Raw genomic sequence first — 20,954 nt, 5'->3', positions numbered from 1 at the left:
AGAGCAGACATAAGTGGTAGACGTCAGAGTGCCCGGCACATGGATGACTGGACCTAGGGTATCCCAGTAGAACATCGCCCAAAGTGTGACACCAGCTTGTTTTCGTCCCATGGTGCATCCAGGCACCATCACTTCCCCAGGTAAATGACGCACACATACCTGGCCGTCCATGTGGTGCAACAGGAAACATGATTCATTGGACCAGATGACCTTCTTCCAACCACTCAAGGTCCAATTTCGATACTTGCGTGTCTGTTTGTAGGCACTGTCACTGGTGAACCATGGTTAGCATGGGCACTCAGAGTGGCCTGCAGCTATGCAGCCCCATTTTCAGCAGGATTCGATGTACTGTGCATTGTGACACATTACTCCCATCACCATAATTTCAATTACCAGCGTGTTGCGCCACAGTCACCCTTCTGTTGCCACGTACCATCCGGGAGAGCCTTCACTCACCTCGCTGGCAGTTCATGGGTTTTCCCTCTTCATATCATTTTCGGTAGGTACTAACCATGGCCATTACAATTTAGCCTTTGTCAAACTCACTTAGTCCGCTGCCTTTCCCATCTGAAGAACAAGAGTAACACTGATTAATGGAGCTCAGTATCAGATGTTTTTTATACCATATCCCGACCTGTGCAAACACACCATAGTTCACCTGCATTTGCTTCAATTTGCATAATGACTCGCTGGTCATAATGTTTTGGCTCATCAGTGTATATCCCCTCAGGTGATTAGTCTGGACAAGAGGAAGAATCCCATCAGCATTGAGCATGCTCAACACATTCAAGGCCTTATACACTTCACTCAGATCACCTTGCAGGTGTCATCTCCAGACACTGTAATTTGAAAAACTTAAGCCTTTCCCAACTTCTTTGCCCATCTATACTTTCCAAATAGTTCTGACTTAAAGTAAAACAACTGAAACAATCTTACTTCAAAAACCCTGAAAATTAACTTTGCCAGAAGATCCAAGCTTTAAATTTAATACACAATATGTTTGTCTTTTATTTATGAGATTGTCTTAATATTTTTCATTAATGAAAAATATAATAGTTCTTTTCTGTTCTTCCAAATATTGCCTTGCATTATTGTATACAAAAAAGTTTCTTTTAAGTATAATTTAGTCCTTGAGGTTTTGCATATGAAAAACAGTCGCAACAGCTAAGGCTGCTATTTGTCAATTTAAAATACTGATGGAGCTTTGCTAAAATTCAGCCCATTAGGTTCCCACTTATGAGTCTAGCGAACCAAATTTTAACAAGGTCTGATCATTTTGTGACAAATCCTCTGATTGCACCTTTGCAGTGATGGAATTGTTAGTAACCCTAGATTACTAACAACTGCATGTGCGAGGTCTGAAAAGTGCACCTAGTATATGGAGGTGACCGCTCTGGTGTGAACCAACATGAGCAAGGGTCAAGGTGTGGCATCCACATCACATATTAATCGCCAACCCTCTGTATTACCAGGCAATACTAGGTGGTTGATATCCCAGGGGCTCACATCTGGTGAGTATGGGTTTGGCACACCCAGAGTCCTCAGCTGGATATCATCATTCTTCTCTTTCTTGGTGATTCCCTTCTACTTCTGACTCTCTCTCTCTCTCTCTCTCTCTCTCTCTCTCTCTCTCTCTCTCTCTCTCTCTCTCTCACTCTCTCTCTCTCTCTCTCTCAGGGTAACTTGGAAATTTTTTTTGGCTGGTGCAGCATAAGCCTCAGGCTTCCTTTCACTATATGGCTAGTAATAATAATAATAATAATTACATCACTAGGTGCAATACCACTGCTTTGTTTATTGTAGACTTGAAATGTTGAAGACCATGCCTAGTCTCCAGAGCAAAGCTCCGACATTTCCCTCTCTCTTCTGACATGCAGGATACATCATGTCTTAGCCGACCGGGCTAGCCGAGTGGGTAAAGTACCTGCCCGGCAACCCAAAGGTCGTGGGTTCGATTCTCGCCTCGGGCTTGGATCAAAGTACTGCAAAAACCTTGGGAGGTGCAATATGGCCACAGAAGCCGATGCGCCAACAACTACCGAAAAAAAAAAAAAAAACATCATGTCTTGTCAGGATAACAACAGGCATCACAGTGAGATCCAATAGTACTTACATTGAGGGTGCAGCTTTAAAATGGTTTTCATAGGCTGGCCACTAGACTGTCCACTGGACCAAACCTCTGGATCAGCCAGTGTGTGTAATCTCACTTACTCTACTGTTCCAACTCCAGACTGAGGGGATTCCAAGTAGCGTGTATATAGGTAGGGTGCACTGCCAGGGCCACATTATGTCAAGCAGGTAGGTATATCCTTGCTGTATGTGTTCTGTGCCACATCCAAAAATTTCATCAATTCATACATGTCCCTCCAACCCTAACATTTACCTCATTTATGCTAAACCTTTCAAAAACTTTCTAATTCATCTCATAAATATACCTGTGTTCCATTCACAGCTGCAGTCTGTCAAGCTCAACTTACTTTTTCCCACAGCTAATTTGTCATTTGCTTCTGCAACCACTCATCTCAGTTACTCTAATTATTCAGTCTACAATTCCTTTCACTTGAAAGGTTTGTATTTGTGCATATATATTCTGTAATATTTCTTGTTAGAAATTTCCTAATCTGGAATCTCCTCTTCTTGATTTCCTCTGGCTCAAAATATCTTTACTCCATTCTGTAAAATTCATTATTGCCTCTCTCATTCTCCTAATTCTCAAAATTACTTAGTTTTCCAAACAGTGAAGTAATTTTTCCTTGGTAGAGATGCTGAGAATTTTGCGATTACCAATGGCCCTTACACAACTTGTTCATTCACCCACTAGAATACCAGACAATCCTAGAGCCACGCACCAAACACTTTTGATCTGCTCCTCACCAACAACCCTTCAAAGTACACAGTCAATATTAATGGTCCTCTAGACACACTAGTGTGCAAAACATAAGGACCAGTCAGGTTTTCACCTGTAGCTTCTCATAGGAGTGGCCTGGATATGGGAAAAGCATACCAAAGGAACCTCATGAGGTACAGAAATGATAAAGGAAACAACACCGACACAATAACGGAAGCAAAACGTACAGAGGGACTTTATTCAAAAATGGCAACATGGCACTGACTGCCATGATACAGTGCATATTGCCAAAGGTGGTCTTAGTAGGAGATGTGGCCACCCCTAATGTCGATGCAGGCTTTGCACCTGTCCTTACTTAGAACAATGCTATTGATAAGTTCTTGCGGTAACATCGTCCATTCCTCTGTCAGTGCCATCTTCAGCTGGTGAACATTTTCTGGTGGGTGTGGACGTGCAGCTAGGCATCTCCCCAGAGCACCCCATATGTGTTCGATGGGATTTAGATCAATGGAACGGGCAGGCCAATCCATACGAACAATGTCCTCACTTTCCAAAAGCATATCAACAGCTGCAGTACAATGGGGTGTGATGTCATCATCCATAAACACGAACTCGGGGCCAATTACACCTCGGAAAAGATGCACACGGAGAAGGATTACTTCAGTACAGTAGCGTGACCAGTTACAGTACCGCCTTCCAGTATCTGGAGTTGTGTATGTCCATCCAAGATAACATCTCCCCAGACAAGAACACCTCAATCGCCATATCGATCCCTTTCAGTGATGTTTGCGGGATGATACCGTGTGGCAACCTCTTGCCAGATCAGCTGACATCCAGAATCACTGCTGAGACTGAATCTACTCTCATCAGTAAAGAGTACCTTACCCCATTGCACTGCTGTCCAGTCCTTGTGTTTTATTCAACACTGTAAATGGTGTCTCCAATGGGCAGGTGTTAAAGTGACACATCATACTGGCCGTCGTGCAAACAGTCCACCTTTGTGGAGTCGCTTGGCCACAGTAAACTACGATATCCTGCATCCTGTGCAGCTGGTTTGCAATGGATCCCGCTGTCTTGTGTCAGTCCCTCTTGGCCTGTAGGAGTATATAACAGTCATCATTCAGCATTGTTTTTTGTGGACAACCACCACTGGTCTTTCAAACAGCTGTACCTGTCATTCTGAAGGATGACGACGCACGCGAGACGATGCTATGGGTGATACTGAACTCTGCAGCCACACTCCTCGCACTTCAACCTTCCTCTAGCTTCCCAATTATTCGACCCCGGGTAAAGTAATCCAGATGTTGTCTGCTTGCCATTTTGTCTCTAGCACTGTATGAAACCAATTGAACGTCTATAACGATCATGCTCACCATTCGGTAATTTGCACATAACTGCCGAACTGTTGCTTTTATCTGTTTATGTGAGCCCTCTCATCACAATTCAGATTTTTGCATGTGCACCAGCTTTCTGCTGAACAGCCACAGTTATGCAAATCGTCACAGGCTGTTTCGTTTGATTTTTCGGTTGTAACTTTAGAAATAGTATTGGTCCTTAAGTTTTGCACACCAGTGTAGTACTCCAGATTACAACTTGGCTGAGGTCTGTTCAGGGGAGACTTCCTCCCATGGCTCTTCTTAGTCCCATGTCATTTGGCATTACAAGAATATGAAATGAGATGATCTGCATGGTGAGAAGTCTCCAAGGCTTAATGGTATTTCTCCACTCGATCCTCTCTTGTATCACCTTTTTTTAAATTTATACATGTACTTCTTTTTATTTATATAGATATATAACAATTTGACGAGGTAACCTTTTTAAAGGTTAACAGAATCTCTAACCTTTTAGTATTTTTATTTTCTTCCTAGCACAGTATTACCATAGTTGTTTTTGTGCCAGTGAAATCAAAATGGACTCGATTCAACTCAACTGTATCACCTTTTTTACGAGTTCTGATACTTCTGCTGTTTTCTCTTCTGAATAGAAATTTGCTCTGGTTCCACATCCCTCCTTTTCAATTATAATTCCACTGCAGATAACTCTTTACAAAATAATGGCCAACTCTTACACTACCTTGAATCCTTCCATCTAATTAATGATTGGTAATATGGATTCCACTGGTGATATCTTGTCACATCTTGGCATAAAAGAAACTCAAGCAGTTGCTTCAGTTTCTATTCTGCAGTAGAAATTCACTCAGTTGCTCTTAATGTTTCTAAGGCTTTTGATCAAATTTCACATGATTTTTCTAAACAAGCTTCTTATAGTTTTTCTTCTGTTATTTGCAATTGGGCTGCTGGCTTTCCCTACAACCATCCAGTGCAGGTAATGGTGCAAGATGTGAGCTTAAAAGTTTCTCAACTGGAGCATTAGCATTAGTAGAGGCATTTGATGCAAGAAAGCAAGCTTATGCAGCATCAGCCAAAAAAAATAAATAATAAATAAAAAATAACCACTTCCACTTCACCCCTCTGTTCGTTCGAAATACTTGTCCAACTGAGCCTTAAACTTATTTAGGCTATCAACTTCCACGACAAGGGATGGAAGTCTGTTCCACCAACCAACCACCCGCTGGCTAAAGGCAAATTTCCTCACGTCTATCCTACATCTGTCTTTCCTCAATTTGAATTTATGCCCTCTCAGGTGATTATTCTGAGCAAGAGGAAGAATCCCATCAGCATTGAGCATGCTCAAACCATTCAAGGCTTTATACACCTCTATCAGATCACCTCGCTGGTGCCTAGTCTCCAGACACTGTAATTTGCAAAACTTAAGCCTTTCTTCGTAAGAGCACCCCTTTGTTCCATTCACTAATCTTGTTGCCCTTCTCTGTACTCGTTCCAGCAGCTCTACATCCTTCTTGAAATGAGGCCTCCAGACCGGTATACAGTATTCTAGGTGTGGCCTGACCATTGCCTTATACAAGGGAATAATCACCTCCTTATCCCTGCTAGAAAAATTCCTATATATCATCGACAATACACCATGAGCTACTCTTGCAGCCCATGTGCACTGCTGAGAAAACTTCATATCTGTCTGCACAATTACCCCCAGGTCATTTTCATTCTCTACCACTGTCAGTGTAGTACCACAGTGTTAATACGTTGCACTGGGGTTGCTGTTTCCCATATGTAGTACTTTACATTTGTCAATGTTAAACTTCATTTGCCACCTTTCCAGATCCTGTAGCATTAATAAAACCAATTTAGATTTATGTTAGTTACACGTTAGCATTGTCCTCCTTCAAAGTAGTTCTCACCAGAGTTTATACATTTATCCAGCCTTCACCCATGTTTAAAGTAGGCCCCTCCGTAGCCAGGTGGGAAGGAGCAGCAGTGCATAGCACACGCTTCTTGATTAGACCGGGGTTCGAGCCCATCACCACCAAATACGGAGGATGCGGAAAGGTCAGGGAATGACCACCGCATATCCCGGAGCAATATGGCCTTAGTTGCTAATGCCCCTAAAAACCAAAAAAAACCCCCCATGTTTAAAGCATTTCTCCTGTTTTCTGGCACTGTCCAGCACTGTCTGCAGTTTAGCTTGAATCTCTTCAAGGTCTTCAAATCTTCATCCCTTTAATTGGATTTTAATTTTGGAGAACAGGAAGAAATCACAGAGTCCAGTTTGAGAGAATAAGGATGGTGTCAGCCATCACCAGTTTGTTCTTGGCTAAAAACTGCTGAATCAACAAAGCTATGTAAACTGGTGCATTGTTGTGATGCAGAAGCCGATCTCGAGTGCACCATTTGTGTGATGTTTTCTCCTCACATCCTCAATAAAATGCCTTAGACCCCAATGTACAACTGGTGATTTACAGTTTGTTCTGACAAAAGGAAAACCTGTTGAACAAGTCCTTGTTGAAGAAAACAATCAGCATGGTCTTGAAATTTGATCTGACCTGTTGTGCCTTTTTTTGGGCATGGAGGTGATGGACTTTTCCACTGGGAGGATTGGTTTAGCAGTATATAACAGCACACTGTTATACTCAATGTCGTTATCACTCCACATAACCAATCTGGAAACTTTGTTTCTGTGTAATAACCATAAATTGGTTATGACCATAATTGTTTCTGTGTAATAACCAAGATTAGACAAGATTAGTGAATGGAACCAAGGGTTGCTCTTACGAAGAATGGCTTAAATTTTGCAAATTACAGTGTCTGGAGACTAGGCACCTGCTAGGTGATCTGATTGAGGTGTATAAAGTCTTGAATGGTTTGAGCATGCTCAATGCTTATGGGATTCTTCCTCATGCTCAGAATAATCACCTGAGAGGGTATAAATTCAAATTGAGAAAAAATAGATATAGGATAGATGTGCAGAAGTTCCTATAGCCAGTGGATAGTTGGTTGGTGGAACAGACTTCTCCATCCTTTGTTATGAAGTTGATAGCCTAAATCAGGCTGTATCATATGCCTCTACTAATGCTAAATCCAGCTTTTATTCCCCTGTTCTGACCTTGGAGCAAGTCTTCCTTTAAAAGGAAAGCCTTTGTTTCCTTCCCTGTCTCTGCACATAAAAAGTCAGTTTCTATTCATTGCTCAGCAAACAGTCACAAATTTTGCAGCAATCTACTTTAATGTTTAAATTTTCACTTAAAATGTGTCTGCATGATCTACTACACTTGGTAGCACTCCATGTAGCCAGTCCAGCAACTTTTGGCTTGCACCTCATAGATAGCACTGTCTTATAACTTCTTAATAAATGTTATGTTCCCCAGGGTTCTAGTTCTGTTTTTGCTCCTACTCTTTTTCTACCTGTATATTAATGACCCTCTTCCACTGACTGGAAATTTGGCCATAGTTTTACTACAATACCATATTACATTCCCTCTTCCTGTTTGACAAACTCTTCTTGCAAAAACAGTTTCAACTTCTCAAATATCCACTACAATCTTGAAATTTGCAAAAATATGCCAAGCACAGGTAATTCTCCAATCGGGCAAAAAAAACAATTAACTTAATCCTTCTAAAACTCAGTCCTGGCATATTTCTCCCAAAAATGAGTCTGCTGCTATCGTATAACACTCAGCTTTCTACATATAATCACATATCTTTATTGGAGTTTACCAATTTTTAACCTCCCTTGGCAAAAACATGTCACAAACATTGCTTCCTCTGCATAAAAAAAAAACTGGCAAAACTTAAGTTTTTTTTTTTTTTTTTCAGTATTACTTTTCTTCCGAACAGCTACTGACTCTACAAACCTGAAACCTCCCCCACCACAGTATCATCCCCATCTCTCTCTGGTGGTGCCTCTGAAAAAAACTTTCTCGACCTTCTAGGCTCTATCTTCAAAAAAGAGCAGTCTACTGCATGCCTTTTTACATAGAATTGGCATCTGTAATTCCTCCTCCTCTGTCTTCCAGATGAGTCCAAACAAATGTATTAGCTAGTCTGTCCATTCACTGTTCAAATCCAAATGCACACAACTAAATTTTCCTTATTCTTCTATTACTGTTCTTTTGAACAACCTTCCTTTACGTGTACTTCCCAAAAATTACAATCTTTAGACATTGGTTCCACTCAATATCTTCGTAGTTTCATGTTTTTTAGTTCACATAATGATAAACCAAGAGAAAGCTTGCACTGTTTTTTGTTTTTCGCAGGCTGGGTTTTTTTTTTTTTTTTTTTGTGAAATGAAAGATCTTGCAACAACAGCAGTTCTAATTTTCTGTTCATTTTTCTTTATGGTCCGAATTGTTGCTTTGTGCCACTTGTTACCATTTGAGGGTATTCAAATGTTACATTTTTTAATTTTAATTCTTCTCATACTTCATGAATTCATCATTATAGTTTTGCAGGTCAGTTTTTAAAAAAAATTTTTGCTATTTTTATATAGGAATTGTCACAGCCTTGAATCCTGTACTAATAATTGCTCTTTTCTAATCTGTAGACATTCAATTTAATGGGAAAAAATATATTCTGTCTTTTTAGCCTTCAGTACACAGCACCATTAAAAAAAGTTATATTCCCCCTTAAGTTATTCTTTTACGTATATCATTACAGACAGAGGTCACACTATAACTATAAACAGTAAGCAATTTTAATATGCAGCCTTTTTCTCACAAACACTGTGCCACTTATTTTTGGAGAGGTCTACATTCGGATCCTTTTCAAAAATAAATCTGCAATCTTAATTCTCAATATTCCTTTCATTTAATATACATTCAATTATTTTTATTTTCATTTTTTTTTTAATGTACTTTCATTTAATGTACTTCAGTAATTCTCAATCTTCCTTTCATTTAATGTACATTCTGCTGCTATCATATATCTTTCTCATTCATATGAGAACTACTTATGCTCAGTCACCTTGCACATTGTAAAAATCAGCTGCAACAAATATATGTGCAGACATCATATACAATAATGTGAAGTGTCATGTCAGAAAATCTTGTGTAGGGTGAAACAGTGTTATACAGGACTAAGAACCAGTACAAAAAAGGAGGTTACATTCCAAAAGCTACACTTTTTTTTTTTTTTTTTTTTAACTATCGGAAACTTAATTTTCATTAAAAATAGTAATAACTGAACAAGCATCTTACAAACTGTGATACATATATGTCAGAAAATGTATGTTCATTTAATTTTCTTCCTCTTCTTCACTGCTAAGCACAATCAAACGAGAATATTTTCTCTGTTGCAGAATATCTTCAACTTCTGAACTTTCTTCTGCAGCATCTAGATTTCCTGTATCTTCTGCTCTCTTTAAAAAATCAGTAATCTGGGTTTGTTTGCTTTTGCTTGATAGATCTTTGTAAATTTTATGGTGGGGAGTTAAGCATGTGTGAAGCTCCCTTTTGAACTTTGTGCTCCTTTCAGTTGAAGAATCTGCATTCAAAAAATAAGATTCTGATTTGGAATTTCAGAATTTTTATCTGTACTATCATCCTATTAATTGATTTGGTTTACCTCTGATGCCATTTCCACCAAATCCTCTTGTCCAGCTCTTTTTCTACCAGTGTAGCTGAGTGGTCCAGCACGAGGGTGCATAAGTACACACGCTTTGAGTGACTGGGTTCAAACTCATGATTGCGAAATATGGTGCTGTTTCTTGCATTCTCTGTATCTTGTGAATTGATGTGACCATGTGGTCATCCCAGAGTATAAACAGAAAATTTATTATTATTTTTTTAAATCTTGAGCATCTTCAGTAGTCATATCATCAAAATCTTCCCTTCCTACCAACTTAGCAAGTTCTACTATTGCACCAATTCCATTTTCTGCCGGTTCGAACCCATATTTCCAAAATGAACTGACTCTGACCATACATTTTTCCAGCACACATTTAATGTTAATGGTTTTACTTCTTTGAGCGATAAAGCTATGATTCTGATAAAAGTCAATAACTGAAAAATGTTTCCGTTTCCATCACTTCAGTAGATTCGGAATTAATTTTTTCCAAAATCCATTGTAACGATTTTCTGATGTAATCAGTTTTAAAAGTAAATATAATGCCTTGATCTAATAGCTGAATTAAAGAAGCTATATTAGGTGGTAGGAAAATTACTTCAATGTTTGAATGACTTAAATCTTTTGGATGGCCTGGCACGTTATCCAATAGTAATAAAAACTTGAAATCTAGATTTTTTTCTCTTTAAATAGTTTTTCACAGCTGGTGCAGAACAATTTAGAAATCATTTTTTAAATAAATCGGCAGTTACCCAGATTTTTACGCAAAAGTGATTCTTGCACTGCTTCTATTGTAATCAGTAGCAGCCTAGAGAGCAGGTTGCTAGGGATTTCAAGAGCTGCTGGGAGTCATCATAGAACAAGTAAATACATGGGCTGTGCTAGGGTAACTAAGAGTAAGAACAGGTGCATGTATACTTGCATGTACACCAATGCTAGAAGTATAGTAAATAAATGTGATGAATTTGAAGTGCTGATCAAGGCTTCAAAGGCAGATATTATTGGGATATCAGAGACATGGTGTCACACAGATATAAGCAATACAGAATTGGAATTTCAGGAGTACAGAAAGAATAGACAGGGTAGGAAAGGAAGTGGGGTTATGCTGTTAGTTAAGAAACACATAAAATCTAAGGAAGAGCATCCAGTTGACATGGGTGGACAGTGCAATGTTGAGTCAGTTTGGTGGTTCGACCGTTGATAATCCTGCTCAGGTAGCTGACAAACTGAATGAGTATTTTGCATCTACATTCACACATGAGGAATTCTGTAAGGAAGGGAAGACAGAAGTTTACTAAACTCTAACAGGGAGCTAAATGATTTTGTAATAATGGAGAGCAAAGTGGAGGAGAAATTGTTGAAGTAAAGCATAAAAAAGGCACCTGGGGCAGTTGGAATCTATCCAGTTATATTGAAGGAGGAAGCGAGGGAAGTTAGCAAACCCTTTGCCATTTTTATGTGAGCATCCGGCGTCCCCATAGCCAGGTGGGAAGGAGCAGCAGTGTGTAGCACGCGCTTCTTGATTAGACCGGGGTTCGAGCCCGTCACCACCAAATACGGAGGATGCGGAAAGGTCAGGGAATGACCACCGCATATCCCAGAGCAATATGGCCTTAGTTGCTAATGCTCCTAAAAACCAAATAACAACAAGGTATGTGAACATCCTTTGGTTCAAGGGAGGTCCTCATGGACTAGAAATTTGCAAATGTATCCCCAATTCACAAAGGGGGTTCAAAGGGTAAAACAAATAATTATAGACCTGTTAGTTTAACTTCTGTTCCTGGGAAAATAATAGAGTCACTGGTTAATGAAGTGAGGCAGGATCACCTAGATAAGACTGCAGTAATAGTTCAGACACAGCATGGATTTGTTAAGGAGAACTCTTGTCTGACCAATTTGATTGGATATTACGATGTGGTCACAAAGAAACTGGATGCAAAAAATAATTTTGATATCATATACTTGGATTTTGGGAAAGCTTTTGATACTGTTGCAAATGGAAGACTGCTGTACAAATTGGAGTGGTATGGCATTAAGAGGAAGTGGAAGTTGCTGCAATGGATAAAGGTATGGTTGACTGGGAGATGGCGGACAGTGATAATAAATGGACACTGCTGTACGAATACTAATTAACCCCAAGGACTCACATCGCATGAGTATGGACTTGGCACACCCAGGGTCCTGAGCTGGATATCATCATTTCTTTTCTTTCTTGGTGATTCCTTTCTACTTCTGACTCTCTCTTGTTCTCTCTCTCTCTCTCTCTCTCTCTCTCTCTCTCTCTCTCTCTCAGGGTAATTCAGAAATATTTTTTTTTTGTTGGCTGGTGCAGCATAAGCCTTAGGCTTCCTTGCACCATATGGCTAATAATAATAATAATGCTATTAGTGAAGTCCCCCACGGTTCAGTGCTGGGCCCATTGTTGTTTTCTGAATTTATCAATGATATTGATGAAGGTATATCACGCTTAATGTCCAAGTTTGCAGATGATACAAATGTTGGCAGGGTTGTTAATGGTAGTATGCTACTGCAACAGGACTAGAAAAGTTAGGCAGATGGGCTGTGAAGTGGCAACTGAAATTTACCATTGGTAAATGCAAAGTACTGCATATGAGAATCAGTAACCCAAGAGAAACATACCAACTGTGGTACTACACTCAAAGAAGTGGAGAATGAAAAAGACTGGGGATAATTGTGCAGTCAGATATGGAGTTCTCTGAGCAGTGCAGATAGGCCTGCCAGAGCAGGTCATGGAGTTTTGTCAGTGATATATAGGAATTTTTTTAGCAGAGACAAGAAGGTGATTATCTCTTTGTATAAGGCATGTGGTCAGGCCACACGATTTTAGGAAGGATGTAGAGTTGTCAGAACGAGTACAGAGAAGGGTAACAAGATTGTAGAAAGAATCAAAGGGGTGCTCTTACCAAGAGAGGCTTAACTTCCACAAGTTGTAGCATCTGGAGACTAGGCACTTGCGAAGTGATCTGATTGAGATGTATAAGGCCTTGAATGGTTTGAGCAGGCTCAATGCTGATGGGATACTTCCACTTTCCCAGATTAAGAACCTGAGAGAGCATAGATTCAAATTGAGGAAAGACAGTTGTTGAATAGATTTGCAGAAGTTTGCCTTTAGCCAGCAGGTGGTTGATTGCTGGAACAGACTTTCATCTGTTGCTGTGGAAGTTGATAGCTTAAAATAAATTTAAGGCTGAACTAGACAAACAGTTGGAGTGACTAGATGGGTAAAATGGGAAGAGGTTTTTTTTTTTTTTTTTTTTGCTGGTGCTATATAAGCTTGCGTTCTTGCATCATATGGCTCAACTAATGCTAAAACCATTCCTTATTGCTATTACCTTTAGCCTTATGTTCTTTGGAAGAACTGGGAAACAGTTGAGAGCATCCCAAGATGAGAGGCAGTGAGTGGTTAACAGAGCCCTGCTCCTGAGTGGGGAGGGTAGCCACTTCAAGTAAACTTCATTGTGGAGTATCATTAAAGTTAAAAATTTTATCTGAAATTGTTGATTCTACCTACATACATACTTTAAAGGTATTTATGTATTTTGACAATCAGTTGTTGGCTATTTGTTTTTTGAGTAATGGTTATAGTGGTAGTAGTAATGGCAAATGATGCAAGAAAGCAAGCCTATATAGCATCAGCCAAAAAAAAAAACAAAAAACTACATAGTTCACCCATCCATACCCTCCAAGAATTTGTCTAGTCCTTCCTTGAATTTATTGATTCCATCCACTTCCACAACAACAGATGGAAGTGGAATTGTTGAATAAATTCAAAAAACTAGACAAATTCTTGGAGGGTACAGATGTGTGAACTGTGTAGTTTTTTTTTTTTTTGTTTTTTTTATTTATTTATTATTATTATTGCATGGTTTCACTGTTTAATGAGTCATTTCAAAATACTGACTGATAATTAAAAATCAGACTATCAAATACATCTCCATTTAAGAAACTGTTTGTATATTTTCCATTCCATGTTTATATACCAATCACCAAACCTAGAACAATTATACACCAGTTAACTGAAAGAAAGCAATCAGAAATCACATATTATGTTAAAAAGAAAATTGAAGATTAGGTGGATTGTGGAAATATTCATTTATCTACGTCATCGTAACTTCCTTTTTTGAAATAGTAATTGTGCATTATATTCTTCAGATACCATAGAATTTTTTAGGACAGGTAGAGTTATTAGCAAATTTTGATCCAATTATACAAGATCATTTATGACGTCATTAACAAAGTTACATTAGTATTTATACTAGGTCTGTTCAAAAAAGTATCCAGACTGCTACAGTGTAGTGGAGTAAAGCATATTTATGGTGTGTGAATTAATCCCCTTTGGAATAGTGTCCTTTTGAGGCAACACACTTGGCCCAATTATTTTCTATCTTCTGGAAGAGACGGCACCTCCGTAGCCAGGTGGGAAGGAGCAGCAGTGCGTAGCACACGCTTCTTGATTAGACCGGGGTTCGAGCCCGTCACCACCAAATACTGAGGATGCGGAAAGGTCAGGGAATGACCACCGCATATTCCCGGAGCAATATGGCCTTAGTTGCTAATGCTCCTAAAAACCAAATAACAAATAACAATAACAAGCTTCTGGAAGAACTTCTAGAAAGGTAATTTCAAAATTGCGGAAAGGTAACCATTGTATTACTCTTCACTATTTGTACATCATCAAATCAATGTCCTTTCAGGTATTCTTGATCAGCAAGCATAATGCAGATATTTTTTGATCAGATGTCATAAAAAAAAAACTATCTAATACTCTCACTTGGCTCTGTTTTATACTCCACCTCTGGAACAAATTGTTTGTAATGTCCATTGTAATTCCCTTAAACATTACCCAATAATGCATTTGTATCCAACACTACACTAGAGCTTAAGAATTACCTTGATCTGCTGTAGTCTCTCCTCATGAAATTGAGCTTACATCTTTCCCTTTGATCACTGAAATTTCTTTGAATGCTACTCATGCTACTCATATGATAGTACCCACTATCAGCTTCTGCACTGTCATATTTTTAATACCACTTGGATCCTTTCAAGTCAAGGATATTAATATTTCTTCTATCTCTGATGGCTATGATAGAAGAAATGAATCTTGAGGCCACACAATTTCTACTACAAATGTATTAGCAATTAGTTTTCCTTTTCTGAGTTTTTATGTTCTCCTTTTTTGTTTGTAATATAGTAAGCATTTCCTTTCCTAAACAATAAGGAAGAAGTTTCTGAAAAGGAAAGTAAATTTTCTTGTTTTTCTATATACCTAGGTGAAAATACATCACTCAGAACCTAAAAGGACTGTAAAAAAGATCAAACTAGCCAAACAATATTGGAGCAGATTGACTCCAATATAACATTACAGTAAATACTTAATATACCCTGGAGGCCTTAATATACCCTGGAGGCCTCGTTTCAAGAAGGATGTAGAGCTGCTGGAACCAAGTACAGAGAAGGGCAACAAGGTTAGTGAATGGAACAAAGGGTTGCTCTTACGAAGAAAGGCTTACGTTTTGCAAATTACAGTGTCTGGAGGCTAGGCACCAGCAAGGTAATCTGATAGAGGTGTATAAAGCCTTGAATGGTTTGAGCATGCTCAGTGCTGATGGGATTCTGCCTCTTGCTCAGAATAATCACCTGAGAGGGCATAAATTCAAATTGAGGAAAGACAGATGTAGGATAGATGTCCGGAAATTTGCCTTTAGCCAGCAGGTAGTTGATTGGTGGAACAGACTTCCATCCCTTGTTGTGGAAGTTGATAGCCTAAATAAATTTAAGGCTGAGCTGGACAGGTATTTGGAACGAACGGAGGGGTGAAATGGGAGTGGTTTTTTTTTTGGTTGATGTTGCATAAGCTTGCTTTCTTGCATCATGTGCCTCTACTAATGCTAATATATCTTAAGATAAAAGAATGAAAATCAGCTCCTCTCAGTCTGTACCCTCTTTCTTGTGATACATTCTTTAATGAAGCATGATGGGAAATTGTCCCCATTTTAAGTTCAGAAGACTAGAAGCTTTGGTTAGTTAACAAAATATGAATAAGCGACTATCTCAAAGAAAGAATCATTATGAGCTGAAAGATCAACAAGTGATATATGTACAGAGAGAAATTATGAAGAAAGATGATGTTCTTACTCCATTTCTGAATCATAGTCTAAATCATATTCAGTATAATGCATATAATCAAGTGCCAATCATACCTTCAGTCATTCCACCAACCAGAGGAACTGTAAATACTCTACAAACTTATGTTATTAGTATTGTAATGGCTAAATGATTCAAGGAGGTGGATGTTTTCTGCACCTGCCAAAGGCCTTAGATGCCAATACACAATAAAACAACAACAGTAATTGCCAAAAAAAAAAAAAAAAAAATCTGTTATTCATAGCTTCCCCATTGCCAAACTCTCTATATAATTCCACTTTTAATTTTACCAGACCTCAACCACCGGGGCTGGCAATTCATTCCGGTGAACTACGTGCTTAAAGAAAATAAACTTCATGAGATCTGGCCTTCTGTTACTCCCCAAAATTTTGTATTTTGCTTCCTGATTCTCTCTTCTGCTAGTGAAAATATACTTCCCTCGTTTGTTTTACTGATTCCCTTCATGCCCTTATAGACCTCCGTCAGGCCCTGTCCTAAGATGCTAGTTAACAAGTTTTACAGTTTGAACTCTCTAAGCTATTTTTTATATGTACATCAATTAGCACTCTTACTTATCTGGTTGTCCTTCTCTGAATACTTACTTAAGAACCCTTTTTCTGAAAACCTTTTTTTAAGTGATGAAGACTCTGTAAATAATATTTTTTTCATTTTTACAGACAATTAACCACTACCATTTTCCATCTAGTTGTGCCACTATTCTCTAGACGTTCCAACTCTGTTTCCCTCTAAATCAGTTTAATATAGGCCAGCAAAAGGCATTCAGAACAGGTTTCCATTACAATATTTTCATTGTTTTTATCATTCAAACCAGTGCAATATAGCTGTAGTTAGTTACTCAGGTGCCATTAAATATGGTATCAGTTGTGAATAATATCATTTTTTTTTTTTCCCATTTTACAGACAAACATCCACTACTATTCCATCTAGTTGTGCTACTATTTTCCGGCCCTTTGCCTCTAATTCTGTTTAATATAGGCCTGTAAAGAACTTCCTCATGATTGTTTTCTATTCAATTTTACTGCTTTTATCATTCATGGTGGTGCAATATGACCTTAGTTGCCTATGCACCATTAAATGGCATATCAAACCAAACTAATCTTTTAATTTGAAAATTTCAGAAAAGGTGAAGGGAATTTCTTCGCCTTTTGACCTCACTATCCAATACTCTTCGAAGAAGAGTCTTGAATAGTGAGGTCAAAAGGCGATGGATAGTGAGGTGAGCTGAGCTGAAGAGTGTCTTGAGCTTAATACTGCAAATCTTCTATTTTATTGAGCCACTTCAACAAGCTTTTGTCTCTACCTTTTTTTTTTTTTTCTTAGCAAATGTATCTTCAAATTCCAACATAAATTCCTGTTCAACCCAATCATTATTGATTGATCTTGAACAGGCATTCATGGCAGTTTTAGCCAGACAATTTTTCAGTTAGCCAGATTTATATCTGGCTGTAGCCAGATATAAATCTGGCTAACTGAAAAATTGTTAGGGAATGAACATCCTTCTTGCAAAATTGCTGTCTTGAGTTCAAAATCCTGTACTAAACTGATAAATAAATAAATAAAGTTAGATGTTCCTTTCATATCATAAATTGTGTACAATTCGCAAATGAGTGTGGGGGACTATTTTGAATGTGCTATCACTGTACCATTCCATGGAACTTTTTTCCGTAACCTGTTCTACTTATTCTCCTGTCTTCCCAGATGTTCGTTACCCACTTATTGTAATCCATACTTCTGCCTTGGTGACAGAAAAAAAAAAAAAAAAGTAAATTGCAGCCATTATCAACCCACTGCAGGATGGAAGCCTCCTCAACAATTCATGATGAGGGAAATGGACCATAATCTGCCACGCTGGTCCAGTGCGGGTTGGCAGATCCACCGTATTTAGCAGTCAGGGGCTTGAACCCCGGTCTACTCAAAGAGCGTGTGCCACTGCACTCCCGCTCCTGACCACTCGGCTACGGAGGCCTCTTTGGTGACAGAATTGCACATGAATTTACAAGCCTGTGTAACTGATAAATATGGACATGACTGTATTCATTGTCAAAATAATTAATTGTAAACTGTATAAACAAGAACACTGTTTTTAATAAAAAATAGTGGCTGTTCATATAGAAATTTGTGAATTGATTTTATTAGTTCAATATTTAAAGAGGCAACAAAAATAAAATTTAATTCCTTTAAATTGTACAACTTTACTATTATAGGCAGTGACATATCCTAAATGCCCGGAATTCTTCATGCTGCTGACTCTCCGACATCACACGAAAGATGCTGTAAGTATTTTCCTGTGTATAAATAAATATTAGATCCTGTCTAATAATGATACCATGTATAGAGACTTCAGAGTTTTATTTTTATTTTTTATTTATAAATTCTATCTAAGTTCTAATAAATTTAACCGTTCCAGTTCTTCAAAGCAGGTAACAACTAGATTGGGTTAAGGAAACAATGGAATGGAAAACTTAGAAATAATTATCCCTAGAGAACCAAAATCAGAGAATGTGTTTGTAGCTCATTATCTGATTTTGAGAATTGCAATTTTTAGGCGTTTATATTTGTTAAAGACTCGGACACTAGTCCTTGAGTGCGGGACAAGTGCAGCCATTAGCATGGTTGCACTCTCTACTTTTAGCACTTGATAAATACAACAACAACCAGGTGCCTCCGTAGCCAGGTGAGAAGGAGCAGCAGTGCATAGCACACGCTTCTTGATTAGACCGGGGTTCGAACCCGTCACCACCAAATACAGAGGATGCGGGAAAAGTCAGGGAATGACCACCGCATATTCCCGGAGCAATATTGCTAATGCTCCTAAAAAAAAAAACCAAATAACCAAAAATAACAACCACCATACTTTTCTGGAAGTCCACAAGATCTTGTCTGTCAAGCGTTGCAGCGATTTAGACACTAGTTGGATCACAAGACTTTATAGTGCTTTCTCATGTGCATTCACATAACATGTGACCTCTTTGATTTAAATGTTTTCATATAGATTGTTGCATATAGCCCAGACCTAAATGATCCTGATAAAGTAACTAAGCAGTAATTGATAGAAGCTAGTTTGAAATTACCAAAGACACAAGTACTTCGTTTAAAAAGGTGGCATGGTAAAGTTTAAATATACTGCTAATCTTCTGAATGAAAATTTAGGGGATGATCGAATGTTCAAGTGGAAAATTCTTAGGGAAAGCACTGCTGTGTTAGCTACTGAAAAACAAATAAAAAGAATATAAATAAGTTTTAAGAAATCATTTTTACCACTTGAATATCATTTTACTATAGATCCATGAGTCAACCACTAGTTTTGGGCCTTAGAAAGTCAGAACATGTGTAGGCCCATCTAAGGTGACATTAGAAAATGTGCTCCTGTGGCATAGCCAACTGCCCAGTTTTATATAATTTAGCATAGTATGAACCAGAGTTATAATACTCAATACGGTCTACGTTGATATCAATATTTGTAAAAGAATAAGAGAAGTTTGCCTCAATATGATACGTAGAAGCTTCCGTATGATACTCTCCAGAAATTAAAACGAAAACAATCAAAAATTGAAAATCTACATTACAATAAGAAAAAGTTAACAATAATTAAAAATCGATTTAATGCAATTAAAAATTAAGTAAAAAATTAATTTAACAAAAAAAATTTAAATTTAATTTAATTTCTGGAGAGTATTATACGGAAGTGTTCTACATATATTGAGAGAAAGGAAAATCGCTTTGCAATTTTTTTTGTTAAATTAATTTTTTACTTAATTTTTAATTGCATTAAATTGATTTTTAATTGTGTTCATTTTATTTTTAACTATTGTTAATTATTTCTTACTGTAATGTAAGATTTTCAATTTTTTAATTGTTTTCATTTTAATTACAAATAATTTAGCAAAAAATATACAAAATGGGTAAGTATGCAAAACTGTTTCATCAAAAACCTTTTCTGATAGTAAATGAATAGATTATCTATATTAATGTATATTATAAAATAAAAGATATTGTTTATCACTTAACATTAAATTATTAAGCAACTGTTTGAAATTATTTGAAAAATTATTTCATTGGCAAAAACTTTAAAAATGCAAATTTTTTATTCAGAGCCACGAAAGCCCTTACCATTGCCATCTTTGTTGTTACCAAAAAGTTGTTTAGCTGCTGCTTGCAAAGGATGGTCGTCATAGACACCAGCCAAGTCATCATCACTAGTGTTGAACTTGGATTTGTTTTCTGATTCCTGAAAAATAGTGTCATCTACAGTACCTTCCATAATGTTATTAATGCCAGATTTTAAAAACACGTTTAATAATGTCAGAAGGGAAATCTTCCCATGCTAGTTTCACCCATTTTACACATCTAAGAATAGAATAGCATTCTATTCTTAGATGTGAGAATAAAAGAATGGGCTAACCATTCTTTTATTCTCACCTCATTTTTCTTCTCTCATCTGCCAGATACACGTGGAACATATATTACACTAGTATTCCTCTTTTCTTAGATTGAGCCCCACATGTTTCAAAATGTTCTAACCATTCTTTTATTCTCTCCTCATCAATCTGTCCTTTTACATTAGCTCTGACAATGATTCTCTTTAGGCAGTTTCTTTCTTTTAAAAAGTATTATGGGTTTTAATTTTGTTCCATCTATCAAGCAACTAAGAATTAAAGTAAAAATGTGTCCCTTCATGTCCGGTTATGCTTTACCAAATGGCTTATTCTCCTTTAGCATTAACTGTCTAATTGGAAGGTAGGTCAAAGGCAACAGGCATTCCATCTATATTGTCTATTTGGCACAGCTTGTAATTTATGCTTTTTATGTTGACAGATTCCATTTTAGGAATGAGTCCACTTTATGTTCTAAAGCTTTAGGAAGCTTTGGAATATTTTTGTGTGCTGACACAATGGAAGCCTATATCAGTCCATAAAGAAATGTTTTTCATTTTTTCCAAATTTACTTTCACCCTCAAAATTATTTGTGGTCTCTGCAAGATTAACTGCCTTCAATTTAAACCC

The 20,954-nt window shown here is 37.7% G+C and overlaps 1 protein-coding gene across 1 annotated transcript in view; it reads left to right on the top strand.

The window, feature by feature from the left end:
• Nucleotides 1-20,954, top strand: part of LOC150086960 (KICSTOR complex protein SZT2-like) — a 1,378,951-nt gene that overhangs the window by 1,332,131 nt on the left and 25,866 nt on the right. The window contains exon 62 of the mRNA XM_090372336.1: nt 18,156-18,224. Coding sequence (XP_090228462.1) covers nt 18,156-18,224 — 69 coding nt within the window. The remainder of the gene's footprint in view (nt 1-18,155; nt 18,225-20,954) is intronic.

This window comes from Mastigoproctus giganteus, chromosome 4, assembly GCF_048544385.1.
Source record: "Mastigoproctus giganteus isolate SK-2022 chromosome 4, ASM4854438v1, whole genome shotgun sequence".
Lineage (NCBI taxonomy): Eukaryota > Metazoa > Arthropoda > Arachnida > Uropygi > Thelyphonidae > Mastigoproctus > Mastigoproctus giganteus.
This window is presented reverse-complemented; position numbering and strand designations above follow the sequence as displayed.